Here is a 13,384-nt window from a genome sequence, read left to right on the forward strand (position 1 = left end):
CAAAGGCAGCGTCTGGACCAGATGCGTGAGATGTATGACCGTGCAGGAGAAATGGCTTCAACGCATCAAGAGGATGGCGGAGAAGGCACTTTGACAGGAAATGACCCCTTCTATGATCGCTTCCATTGGTTCAAGCTTGTAGGGAGGTATGGAAAAGCACTGGAAAATACATACACTATATTCAACACACATATTTACCCCATGTCTGTTGACTTCATGTGATGCCATTTATATCACTGTCAGGTTTTCAATCACTTTATTTATTTATTTTTTATATATGTCCAACCATTTTTTTCATCAATTTTTTTTCCGCCCAATATGTGAAATCCATGAATACCTACCTTGTCTTTATCTTGTTTTTAATTCATTGTATTCATTTTTCCTTCATATTTTGTTCATGAACAAGTATTATTTGGTTTGTTGATTTTGATTTCATGTCATTGCTCATGTGGTTTATTCATTTGACCTTGTGTCTTTTTACATTGTCATTATATTTACTAGTTACGATTTTTTCCCCTTTATTTGGGGTGTCAAACCAGTCCTCAAAGGGCCGCAGTGGGTGCACGTTTTCAGTCCAACTCAACAAGAGGATACCTTTTGCAAGTGTAATCAGTTGATTAAAGTCAGGTGCTACTTATTTTAGAAGTCACCTGATTGGTTAAAATATCCGCACTGGATCGGTTGGAACAAAGACCAGGACCCACTGCGGCCCTCGGCGGAATCGGTTTGACACGTGGCCTAGATCACTCACAACCATGTTAAAAATTTAAAAATCAAACACTACATATTATTTTGTAATTGCTTCTCTGTAAGATCCCAAATGTGAGAAGGTTGAGTTATCAATTCTCTCAAGAATGAGCGTTTAATTAGTTTTGATTTGAATTTGTTTGATTTTTGGCAATGCATGCCAAGAGTTCTTATGTTGGTGGAAGGAGCAAAAATGTGTAGTACATAGCACAAAGGTTTATGTGACTAATTGTCTCTCATCTTGAAACATTCCATTTCAAATCTCCATTTTGTTTTGACTGGGTTTTGCTTGGTGCCAATTTTCCCATCCAACTCGCCTCTCAGCTCCCCTATCTTCAACGGTTGCGTAAACGAGCATCTGACCGAACGCACGCCTTCGCCCACCTTCTCCACCACCGACTCTGAGATCACCGAGTTGGCGGACGAGCGGCAGAGCGAGACGTCTGACTTGATGGACGACGAGGCCTTCGTGGATGATACCAGCTCAGACGCCGGCACGGAGGAGGGCTCGGATATCTTCAGCGATGGCCAGGACCCCTTCTATGACCGCTCCCCCTGGTTCATCCTGGTGGGAAGGTTGGTGACTGGTCCTGGCTGGCTTTTCCATGTCATGCATATTAAGGCTAGCACATCAAACACTTGCTGCCTTGGTTAGCTTATAGTACAGTATTTTTGTTGCCTAGGTTTAGGTGACAAACACAAGAAGCGAGATAAGATACTTTGATATTTTTCATTTATCCTCTAAATTGACTCTGCCAAGAATAGTTGCAGATGGCATTCATAGCAACTTGCAGAGATAAATTGAATCTGGGTAGACGGAATGGATTATGATTAGTCACACCACTCAAGCTGCGTAAGACTCGCTATTCAGGGAAAGTAATAAGCCCCCATACTTTTTTTATTTTATATATTTTTTTATATACAATCCTCCCCCTCCCACTGTGATGTGTCTGGCCTTAACACCATGGTAACACTGAGTGTATTAACTTCTGTTCGTTGACCACATTTCTGTCATTTTGTTTTTATTTGCTTTAATTATCCCCTTAACCTGATTTGAATCCTGGTTTTGTTTTCTGTATGTTTTTTTAACATCTTGGTGTTCATGTTGCAGATATTAACAGTGCTTAATTTCAATCATTTAGCATGGTTGCCTTTTAGTTTGGAATTTATTATGACAGATAATTTACTGCTGCGACACAGTTTGTGACGTGCAACTAGATATCCAGTAGTAATGAAACAGTGGGACATTTTCAAAGCAGAGTTGACATAATCTGCGTCATCATGACATCAGACATTCTGCAGATTGATCACGCTCCTCTGCCACTTGCCTTGAGAGTCCCTGCCATAAGCAGATGAGAGGTGATGGTAGCGAATGTGTGGCCCACAAAAACATTATCACAACAGATCATATGTGCTGAAAATATGTCAGGGTTTAAAAAAAAAAAAGAAAACACTTTTTTTACAACCTTCCCTGCTGTATTAATCCTGTGTCAAATTGTGATAACATGAATAGTGGAAGTTGTGCTCATATTTTTAAAATATTGTTGTCACTTTGAATATCGTAAAATAAAACCATGGAATCTGTAGATACGTTTTTAAAAAAGAATGTACGACACATTCTAGATTCTAAACAGTTGAATAAATACACCAAATGTAGCATATTTGTTGTTTATTCTTTTCTTTCATATTCACCTCCAGAGCTTTCGTGTACCTGAGCAACCTGCTATACCCTGTTCCATTGGTTCATCGTGTTGCCATAGTAACAGAGAAAGGTGACGTGCGAGGATTCTTGCGTGTGGGGGTTCAAGCCATAGCTGGTGAGTCATAAATAAGGCTTTCTTAACTAGTATGCCTGTATACATGTGCTGAATTCTGCTCGATTAACACACTGTACAGATTTTGTGTCCCCCAAAAAAGATACAAAAAATCCTGATAAAATCTCGTGTTTTTGTAGCTGATGAGGAAGCCCCTGACTATGGGTCTGGGGTGCGACAGTCTGGAACCGCCAAGATCTCCTTTGATGATGACTACTTTAAGAAAGTAAGACATGAATTTTCTTAGTTAGTGCCTAAAGGATTTCAAAATCACTACTTGCTCTTGCATTCTCTGGATTTGTCGTTAAAAAGTAAATGTAGTAGGCGTGGTGGCTAATCATTTTTTTCTGTCCAATGTTCATTTCTCCTCTCTCTCTTTTGTCTTGTTATCCAATCAGAATGATTTCCCATCCACAGCAATGACCCACTCTGGCTTATCGTTAGAAGAGTTACGTATTGTGGAGGGTCAGGGTCAGAGTTCAGAGGTCAACACCCCATTAGAGGAGCTCAACAGAATTAATGACATGGGTACGGATGCCAGACCTTTATCCCGTAGTAGATAATAGATTTTGCTTTCGTACTCTAGTGATGTTTATGTTAAAATATCTGGACTATACATGTTATGTGAGAATTTAAAATGGCTAAACACAAGCTTTGTGCTAAACTTGGTTCTTTTCTACCAGAACTCAAATTGGGAAAAATTCCAGAGAGTAAGCTTCCTTGTGGCGACATGCTACCAGGCCAGCTGGAGATAGGCAGCACCTTCACCTTCCGCGTGACCGTACTCCAGACCACTGGTGTTCCGCCTGAATATGCGGATATCTTCTGCCAGTTCAAGTAAGTCCTTAAAATCAAAGTGTTGTTAGTACAGTTGGTGTACATAGTAATCACAAGAAATATTTTCATTAATAATATTAATACCGCAACTCACCATTTATTCATCAAATAAATGTGAAGCTATTGAAAAGAATTGACAGTTGTAACTAGTAATTCTTTTTCCTTGGCCACTCGCCTGTAAGTTTGTGTGAAAGTGTTGCACTGACATTCAACTGCTTCTTTAGTTTCTTGCATCGTCATGATGAAGCGTTTTCCACGGAGCCCTTGAAAAACACTGGCAAAGGCACACCGTTGGGATTTTATCATGTCCAAAACGTGAGTACTTTTACAGTGAGAATGGCGTATGACACAGTGAACACACCCAACTTCTCTTCAATGACTGTCTGAGCAGATTTCAGTGGAGGTGACCGAGTCCTTTATCGAATACATAAAGACCAAACCCATCGTGTTCGAAGTGTTCGGCCACTACCAGACACACCCGTTGCATCTTCATGGCCAGGACCTCATCAGGTGGGTGTCAAGGAATTGATGCCATACCCGTTTAAATCACTTGTGCCCAAATAAAATGTCCTTTTTGCAGTGGTTTCAAGGCTTTCTATTTTCTCCCCACAGTCCTCCAACAACATCCAGGAAATATTATCCGATTCCAATGCCACTATCTAGACCTGGTAAAGCTTTTACTTGCATGTTATCGACTCTCACGGTCAATCATTTGTCATTTGTCGGCATGCTTCATATTTCCTTCCACCTTTCTTTTATTTTTCGCTTCCTTCGGATTGCAACCTCAGACCATACTCGTAAGATAGAGTTGCTGCGCTATCTGATGAGTAGTTACGTGCACGGCAAGGTGCTGGACACGCTGTCCGAGCATGCCAATGCCTTGGCCTCGTCTGCTGTGGCCAGCCTGGAGGATGAAGCTGACCAGCTATCTCACTTCCCCTTCCTTTCAGTGCTCCACGATCCCGTGTTTGTCGTGCCTAGGCACCACGGTCGGTACAGTGGACAGTTGAATAGTTAGATTGTAGCCATCTGTCTGGTGTTTAGACTAGAGCTTTGCTTTATCGCTGCAGATGTGTAAATGTCCCTGCAGTATTGTGAGGTCTCACGCATCTTGCTGCAGTTCTTTTTATTCCTTTTGCTTCTCTTACTTTCCTTTTCTTTTGATGACCCTAACTAGAAGACAATGTGTTGCATTTCCTGTATCTCAGCACTAAAATAATGTTAGCCTTTATAATTTCAGCTGTCGTGTAGCTCCTGTAGTGGGGTTAGGGTTAGTTTTTTTTTGCTATGAGAATCATGTCAGATGAGGAATTTTTTTTCATTCATATCTTCATCCCTCACAGTTGTTGACTGGTTAGCACGCCCGCCTCTTAGTCAGTTTCTGAGATCAATGGTTTAAACTTAGCTTAGGTTCTTTCCAGAATCCAAAATCGTGCATTGAAAGTTGTTTGATTATTTTTATTGTTTTAAAGATTTTATTTATAGGGTATTTGATCTGGAGGATGAAGATAGTTGCGATAGTCTCCAGCACCTTTGTGGGCTTCATTAGGATAAGCGCAACAAATTATATTGATGGTTGGACAATGACTTTGTTGCATGTCTGATGATTTCTTTCTTTCTGTATGTCAGTGATGTATCTGACCAATTTATTGAGTTAACCTTTAAAAAGTTATTGTAATGGCCATCATCTCAGTTGACCCTACATAGATTCATCATAACTGATAGAACTATTAGGCTGTCCTCATGATAGCCTCCACACTGAAGTGTTGATCCTGCCGCCTGCAATGTCATCCTGAAGATTTCCCGGACAGGGTTATCTATGAAGTGTCCAATTTACTACCTGGATCCATGGTGGTCTGTATGGGGCATACCCTGTTGGTTGCGGGATGTTCACAGGGGGGTGCCTGAACCTTTTTTATTTGCCCAGTTTGTTTTTGTCCTTATACAACACCTAGTATTCACTAAAAGTGCTATATAAATGGATTTTTCTTGATTAATACGCCAACATTAGTATCACTTTACCCTTTTGTAGAATTTTGATATTTACTTAAGGTTTGTGTATGTATCAGTCCCAGCCACCAAGTTGAACACGATCACCAAGTCCAACCTGGGCCAGTGCGTCAGCAAGTATGACCTCCTCGTCTGGTTTGAGATCAGTGAGCTGGAACCCACTGGAGAGTGAGTTTTTGAGCGTACATGTTTTATTTTTACACTGTATTGTGTAGATTGGATTTAAAAGGATACATTGTCACATTGTTGTGTTTTCATACATATAGAAAAGTTCACTCTAAAATGTGACTGTTAGTTAGACGTCAATGTGACAGTCACAAGCTAGTATTTTCAAGCATATTGTTTGTATACAGACTTAACTATACATTTGTTTTGCATCTATCATTGTGTTCTCAAGTTATTCTTTGTTCCTTTACAGATACATACCAGCTATAGTGGATCACAGTGCGGCGATGCCTTGCCATGGAACATACCTGCTGCACCAGGTATTAACCGATGCAGTCTTTGTGTTCCACTGTACATAGCGTCATTGGGATGTTCCGGTTCACGTGAATTAGCATTTTAATGATTAAGGCTTTCATTCAAAGTAACTGATCGTTTAGCCGTTGTCACCTTCTGCTCTAGGGGATCCAGCGCCGGATCACTGTGACTCTCATCCACGAAAAGGGTAGCGAGCTCCACTGGAAAGATGTACGCGAACTGGTTGTGGGTGAGTAGCACATTAAAGGGGAATAGTTTTTCATTGGTCAGGAAAAAAAACCCAAGCTAATAGAACAAGCTGATTTCACAGCAATTTGATCAACTGCCTGTAACAAATCCAAAAGAGATTTGGAGAGAGCACTGAATTTGATCCAGTGGGCCGTACACTGTCCCAACAGGTCGTATTAGGAGCAAAGCCGAAGTGGACGAACGTGCTGCTGATGCCGTCTTGTCACTTAACATCATTTCTGCCAAGAATATTAAATCGTCCCACAATTCCAACAGGTAAATTCAGGACAGGCAGTTTTAGTAAAAAAGTATCAAATGTTCTTCTATGTACAGCACAGTTTAAAACATATTGAGATGTAATTTTACAATTGCCGTCCATTGTATTAGACTGCTTATGTTTGGTTGTACTGTATGTTTTGGAATCAGTGCATGACCATTGATTTGCTCCATCCTCTCTTTTCTTTTCCTGTGCATTTGTCCCTCCTGCTGCTGCTGGACTCTTGATTGTGCTCAGGCTGTCTATTGATAAAGATATTGATAGGTACTAGCGACCGGAGAACATAAGGTTCCTTCAGTGAAAGAACGTTATGTCTCTCTTTAGTAAAGTAGTCTTATAGAATGGAGCACCTAAATAGTCTGTGTATGCTTGTGTGTTGCATCAAATCTCCATGTGCTTTTTATTATGGTCCATTTCCTGGCTAGAGAAATACTTCAAGTCACACCCTGACATGCAGTAAATTACACACGTTCATTTTGATAAATGCTTTCATTTTTGTCTAAAATTTAGCTACACTTTCAACAAGATTATTTCCTGTCATTTTCCCCACTTGGAAACTAAAGCATTTTTTTATCTGAGCGCTGACTTTGGCAAGGTAAATTATACACGTTTATTGGCAAAGATATGCAAAATCAATACTATCAATCAGTCTTTTAAATCTATTTTGCTTCTCCCCTCACTAAGTTTTAAATCCCATGGGGGCATTTTTATGGCACTAAAATATTAATACATCTTCTCTGTCTGATGATCATTTTGGATGCAAAATATTTTCGCATATAGTTTCAATCTTGCTACCTTAGCCTTTTAAGCAAAATTGGTGAACCTGGCCAGCTTGCCATCATGTCAGACAGAAGACGTCTTTATGTGCCCACCTGACCCACATGCTGCTAATCATGAAAAATATGCTGCTTCAGTAGAGCTTCAAAACTTGATTTTCCCTATTTAAGTCATAAGCGCAACCTGCAAAATGTGAAACTCTTGTCACCCTTCAGACTGTGTCAAACATCATTCTGAAACCTTGCCACTCCTTCAAACACGATATTGATATTTCTTTTCTTGTGTTGCTGAACTTGCAATACAATATATTTCTTACATTGTGGTTTGAGCAGATAAAACATGTGAGAAATGTTTCACTGCACAGCGTTAGGTTCTGTAGGTCTTCACGCCCCTCCTTCTTCCCTTTGAGCTTTATTTTGAGCGTAAACACACTTTCCTTGTGCCCACACCAGTTCAATCAAGGGGAGTTATCCTTGTATTTTTCCCAACTGTTTTGATTTTCGTCCCCTGTAGGACCTTCTACCGCTTTGAGGCAGTTTGGGACAGCTCCTTGCACAACTCCCTCCTTCTAAATCGAGTCACTCCTTATGGAGAGAAGATCTATATGACGCTGTCAGCTTATCTGGAGGTCTGTCACTGCTCCTATGTCTGGTATCATGAAATTATCTCTATACTTGCCTCGTTCTTAAATATACCACACATCTGCTTTTCACAGCTTGACCACTGCATACAGCCTGCCATCATCACCAAGGACATCTGCATGGTTTTCTACTCCCGAGATGCAAAGATTTCCCCTCCCCGTTCTCTCAGGAACCTTTTCGGGAGCGGGTATTCTAAAACCCCGGACTGGTAAGACTGCAGCACACAAAACTAGAACTAACGTCACCAATCGGCAAGGTGGAGATCCCTGAGCCTAAGCAAAACAATAATTGGCATTTTGGTAGTAGAGGCAATGTACATCAGCATCACGATAGATAAAATGTAATAAAAAAAATTCCAGGAGGACCGGCAGTGTCCTTTCACTAGATTAAGATACCGGTAGCAGATCGGGCCAACACTGCCGTGATATTTTTCAACTTATTGGTTGCCGTTGTTGTGGATAGATGCCCAATCCATTTTGAGTGAGGGGAAAAAAATTGAGCGAATGCATTTTTCATCATTTTTAACTCATTGGCTGGCCCAGATGGCAATAGATGTCCCGTGTATTTTGACAGGGATGGATGATTACTAACCTATCTGCTCTTGTTTCCTCAGCAACCGTGTCACTGGAATCTACGAGTTGAGTTTGTGCAAGATGTCCGATTCTGGAAGCCCAGGTGACGTTGATGCGCAAGCACCGTGAAAAATGTCCCAAATCTAACAAGCCTTTTGTCTTCTCATGATCATTGTTCCTCCTGGTTTGCAGGAATGCAGCGTCGAAGGAGGAAGGTCTTGGACACATCAGTGGCGTATGTGCGTGGGGAGGAGAACCTGGCTGGTTGGAGGCCAAGGGGAGACAGTCTCATCCTGGAACATCAATGGGAGCTGGAGAAAATGGAGCAGCTACATGAGGTAATCTACATTGTTTTCAAATACCATCTACCCTCCGGATGACAGAATATATACCGTAGTTCAAGTGTTTGAAACACATTTTCCTTCCCTCCACCTGTCCAGGTGGAAAAGACCCGTCACCTCCTCCTGCTGAGAGACAAGTTGGGAGAAACGTCCCCTGTGGGATCAGCGCCAACAACAAAGTCCCTAAGCGAGTTTTTGTCTCCAAGCTTGAGCTCGGGCACCCTGTCCACCTCCACTTCCATCTCCTCGCAAATCTCCAGCACCACCTTTGAAAGTGCCATCACGCCCAGTGAGAGCAGCGGCTACGACTCTGCTGACATTGAGAGCCTGGTGGATCGTGAGAAGGAGCTGGCCACTAAGGTGACAGAAAAGTCCCAAACACGGCGAGGTTGACAATGGCCGTTTGCAGGAATTTCCTCCATTCTTTTACTTTTGTACAATGTCGTTTTAGTATTCTAGTCATTACTACATTTCGTACAATACCTGAACCTATAGGGTTTCGCAGCAAGCGATTGTGTTCGTAATTGTCACTTTCTTTCCCGTGTAGTGCCTCCACCTCCTGACTCATACCTTCAACAACGAATACAACCAGTTGGTGAACAGCATCAGTGACTGCAAGGTGAGAGACCGTGACGCCACATGACAACCCCAATGCCACTCTGCATGCACTGCCTTCAACGTCCGTCTCCCTTTTTAGCTCTCTGACATCTCTCCCATCGGACGTGACCTGTCGATGACAAGCTTCAGCAGCGCCACACTCACCCCTTCCTCCACCTGCCCTTCTCTCTCAGACTCTCGTTGCGGCTCTGTAGAACAGAAGTAAGTCATTGAGCCTGTGGCTTGCTGACCTTGACCACTGGTTTTTTTTCTTCTTTTTTTTTAACTTGTGTACTTCTGTACTTCTGCCCAAGGACTCCAGAGAATTGTTCCCGTGCGTCCAGCCCATCCTGCTCAGACTATGAAAACTTTCCCATGGTTCCCAGCCTTGAGGTGTCATACCTAGCACGTGCTGGGAAGAACGAGTTCCTCAACTTAGTGCCTGATATCGAAGAAATGAGACCGGGGTGAGAGCGGCCACGCGTCCATGACTAAATGCGAGATATAGAGAAAGTGTTTCATTGTAGCAACTCGAGAAAAGACTTGGAGATAAAAACGTTAACTGGGAAATTCACTTTCTTTTAGATCTGTTGTGTCCAAGAAGGGCTTCCTAAGCTTCATGGAACCACGCTCCAACTCGTGGGTGAAGCATTTTGTAGTCGTTCGTCGACCTTACGTCTTCATCTACAACACTGACAAGGATCCGGTGGAACGGGGGGTCCTCAACCTTTCCACAGCACAAGTGGAATACAGTGAAGACCAGCAGGCCATGCTTAAGGTCTACTTAAAAGTTCCATACTACCAACTTATTTAGGTAGTCATTCTTCGCACGACCTCTTGAAGAAATGATCGATCGAGCAATCCATCCCTCAAGTGGTCGTGCGCTGATATAAACAAAAGATTTTGACACCTTTTCATATACACATTCGCGAAATACGTATAGAACTGAAATACTAAGTGATTATGCGGCAAAAATGTGAACAAAAACTCTTTTTCCACATCAGACACCCAACACATTTGCTGTGTGCACAAAGCATCGAGGTATCCTCCTGCAGGCCAACAATGAGAAAGATATGAATGACTGGCTCTACGCATTTAACCCTCTGCTCGCGGGAACGATAAGGTAGGCACACTTTTGCACTCTACGCATTCAAACCACGCAATCTAATTTCCTCAACACCTCCTACCCAGGTCCAAGCTGGCGAGGAGGCGCAGCGGCCTCATCAAGAACTGAAGTGGACACCCACGAGGTCCATTCTTTCCAAACGCCTTTGAACATACCATGTTAATATCTATTAATCTTTGTGGTTCTTGACAGTTTTCTCTTGTAAGTAGACTTGTGGCTTATGTCTCTTTCTTGCGATTTCTGTCTTCTTTAATCTTAAGCTTTTTGTTTTGCTTCATCCATGACAAAGTCTCATTTTGTCCCGCTTTACCGTCACCCCACCGACGCCGAGTCCCTAACTAGTAGCATGTCGTGATAGTCTTCTCGTGTGCACGATTCTGCCGAAAGTGTTTCTCGGCCCACTCGTTTTCCGTTTGCAAATCACTTGTGAAAATGTCTCCCAGTGTTATTTGTCACCCTGTGATTTTTGCTTTTATTATTGCATGGTCACTGCAACTGTCCTCAGGAGAACACCCTATTTGCTTACTGGGAAAAAATGGGATTCAAAGATGAAGGGAACATATTTATCATATTTCTAAGAGATGCATCTGTTCTACGCAAAAGAAACACATGCTCGAGAACAACTGCTGCTAATGTTGACATTTTCCATACGAGTTGTTTCAGGATTCAACCGCGTCCCAACATAAGACGCTTGGCCTGCTCCTGAATTGCCTTTAGAAAACAAACCAACATAACACCCATGTACAGTACATAACCCCGCTGCAAGGCCACCTCACTATGGGATAACAGGGTGATGGTGAGGTCAGCTGCATATTTGTAACCTCACATGGGCAGAACCACAGAATATATGAATAATATGTGAGGTTTAAAGTGCAATGCTGGGGTAGGGAACCGTTTAAAAAAAATAAAGAAATAAAAAAGAGGAAAAAAATTAATATTTATCTATACATGTGTATAGTATAAGACTGCTTGTGCAAAACAATGCTAAAAAAATTATCATTTAAAAAATTATATTCACTCAAAACACCCGCGATGCGAAATAGGTTCCCCACTCCCGACGCACACACGGTATGTACAAGAGCATGAATTGGGGTTGGATTTTCACTCCCATTCTCTCCCGCTCTCAAAGAAAAATTCCCATTTCATCCCAATCCAAAAGTAAATCCCTCATGACTCAGCATATCTCAATTCCTTTGCGCAATATCATGTCGCAAACACAGAGTTCACAAAATTTGGACTTTCTCACGGGAATCCCAATAATTCATGCTCGTGTATGTACACAAACCGGACCCCCTGTTTTCTGGTTGTCAGCATTCACATGTTTGAAATTGCATTACACTAACACTCAATGTCACTGTGTCAACACCATGTGTTCTATTCACCTTGTCTTCTCAGTCTAGAAGTTGCTATTTTTCAGTTGCCGTTAATCTTTTTTTTTGTACCAGGCTTTCTTTCAATGATTTAATAAGGATGTTTTCTATACAATGTGACAGGGCATTGTCTCTATTTTTTTGAACCAGCTGCATTAGTCTTAACCTTTTATTGCATGTGTACACTAAAGCAAGGAAGGGCCGAAAAGCACATATCAAGGCTACGTACACTGGATGGCTGTTCACATAAAAAGGGTTATTTGAGAGATGATATATTTGAGGGGAAACGTATATACAGGTACTTTAGTCATGGGATTGTTGTCTGAAAATAGTTGCTCTGTGCATCACTGGTTCACTCTTTCACTTTTGGCCTCTCTGTCTCAATATGTAAGCTTGAAATTAAGGGTACAGAAGGGTGAATTAGACTCTGGCCAGCCAACCACGAGTTTTCCCTTTGTACATTGTGAATATGTATGAAATGAAGAAAAACAGAGAGGACAAATTTGCTATTATAATAATTGCCAACATCAACAAATCGTTGTCCTCAGGTCAGTCATCCTGCTGGTCAACATATGAAATTTGAGGGATGGCTTGATGTCCAGGGTTGCCATTTGTTTTTGCCAGAGCACTTATTTTCCACCAGCATGGCTCATTTGCAGAGTTCTCTCACTTTGTGTTGTGTATTCATTATTTGCAATGTACATATTAGTTTGCAGGTCTTTGCACATATTTACAGAAAATGTTGAACTAACTGAACAAAATCTGCTCAGTGTAGTTGCGCTTGAACCAAATGAATTGGCGTGGCCATAGGATGTACTGAGATGTGTGGATTTCCAGGGAATTAAAGAACCAGAATGAAGCTCACTGTTTCTTGTTGGGGACATTTTGATTGATTGATGCTTCCTTTCTTTCCCCGTCAGAAAGGTTTTCAGCTGAAAGTCTGCCTGTGATTGCAAGCATATTTACGCACTACTCATACTAGCCAGCCATGGGCAATTGAAATCATATTAGGTCTGTATTTTTGCGTATATCAGGGATTCTAATATGAAGTAGCTCATGAAATCTAAAATGACCAATGTGTTAGTGTTTGTGCTTCTGTTTTCACCTGGACACGTTTCCGTTGATGCCTTTTGAACAAAACACCCCCCCTCTGACAATTATCAGTCAATTCTGTGGAATCACCAAAAGTTAGAATTCTTGTAGAAAAAGCAAACATCAATTCTGTACATTGTTTTCGTTTCCATACTTATTTTGTAAATATCTGTGTCGTATGGAGCTTCAATTCAAATGTAAATATGTTTACTGTATTTGTAATAATTATAATCCATTCGCTGTATAGCATAGATGTGTCATGCAGATATCCTATCCTAATAACTGTACGGTAACCCTTGCACCATTGGTCTGTCTAGTGAATGAGAAAACAATAAACGTGCAAACTGGCAAGATTAAGTGATCCCTGTTTGTCTTGTTGTGGGGTGCCGTGTGTGTGCTTGGGGTCCGCAAAATCATTTGGATGGACGAATCTCTTCCATGGCATGTCGTTAGTGACAAAATAATATTGGACTAA

General features: G+C 41.5%; 1 protein-coding gene across 26 annotated transcripts in view; it reads left to right on the forward strand.

Moving 5' to 3' along the window:
• The window catches only part of kif1b (kinesin family member 1B), a 44,285-nt gene extending 31,019 nt beyond the window's left edge, over positions 1–13,266 (forward strand). For 11 of the 26 annotated variants that reach the window (XM_077602591.1, XM_077602643.1, XM_077602637.1 and 8 more), the window contains 26 exons: positions 6–146; positions 1,072–1,323; positions 2,446–2,564; positions 2,702–2,787; positions 2,960–3,089; positions 3,245–3,398; positions 3,623–3,713; positions 3,790–3,908; positions 4,011–4,066; positions 4,187–4,387; positions 5,468–5,576; positions 5,827–5,893; positions 6,033–6,117; positions 6,287–6,392; positions 6,631–6,657; positions 7,684–7,798; positions 7,886–8,019; positions 8,425–8,486; positions 8,576–8,721; positions 8,824–9,084; positions 9,272–9,343; positions 9,422–9,543; positions 9,636–9,788; positions 9,907–10,099; positions 10,326–10,444; positions 10,513–13,266. In XM_077602591.1, coding sequence (XP_077458717.1) covers positions 6–146; positions 1,072–1,323; positions 2,446–2,564; positions 2,702–2,787; positions 2,960–3,089; positions 3,245–3,398; positions 3,623–3,713; positions 3,790–3,908; positions 4,011–4,066; positions 4,187–4,387; positions 5,468–5,576; positions 5,827–5,893; positions 6,033–6,117; positions 6,287–6,392; positions 6,631–6,657; positions 7,684–7,798; positions 7,886–8,019; positions 8,425–8,486; positions 8,576–8,721; positions 8,824–9,084; positions 9,272–9,343; positions 9,422–9,543; positions 9,636–9,788; positions 9,907–10,099; positions 10,326–10,444; positions 10,513–10,555 — 3,163 coding nt within the window. In that variant the 3' untranslated portion in view covers positions 10,556–13,266. Of the gene's footprint in view, positions 1–5; positions 147–1,071; positions 1,324–2,445; positions 2,565–2,701; positions 2,788–2,959; positions 3,090–3,244; positions 3,399–3,622; positions 3,714–3,789; positions 3,909–4,010; positions 4,067–4,186; positions 4,388–5,467; positions 5,577–5,826; positions 5,894–6,032; positions 6,118–6,286; positions 6,393–6,630; positions 6,658–7,683; positions 7,799–7,885; positions 8,020–8,424; positions 8,487–8,575; positions 8,722–8,823; positions 9,085–9,271; positions 9,344–9,421; positions 9,544–9,635; positions 9,789–9,906; positions 10,100–10,325; positions 10,449–10,512 lie in introns of those variants that run through there. The other 15 variants (XM_077602705.1, XM_077602733.1, XM_077602752.1 and 12 more) reach the window with 6 other exon arrangements.
• Positions 13,267–13,384: the final 118 nt, after the last annotated feature.

The sequence above is a fragment of the Stigmatopora argus genome, chromosome 1 (genome assembly GCF_051989625.1).
Source record: "Stigmatopora argus isolate UIUO_Sarg chromosome 1, RoL_Sarg_1.0, whole genome shotgun sequence".
In the NCBI taxonomy this organism is placed as follows: Eukaryota; Metazoa; Chordata; class Actinopteri; order Syngnathiformes; family Syngnathidae; genus Stigmatopora; species Stigmatopora argus.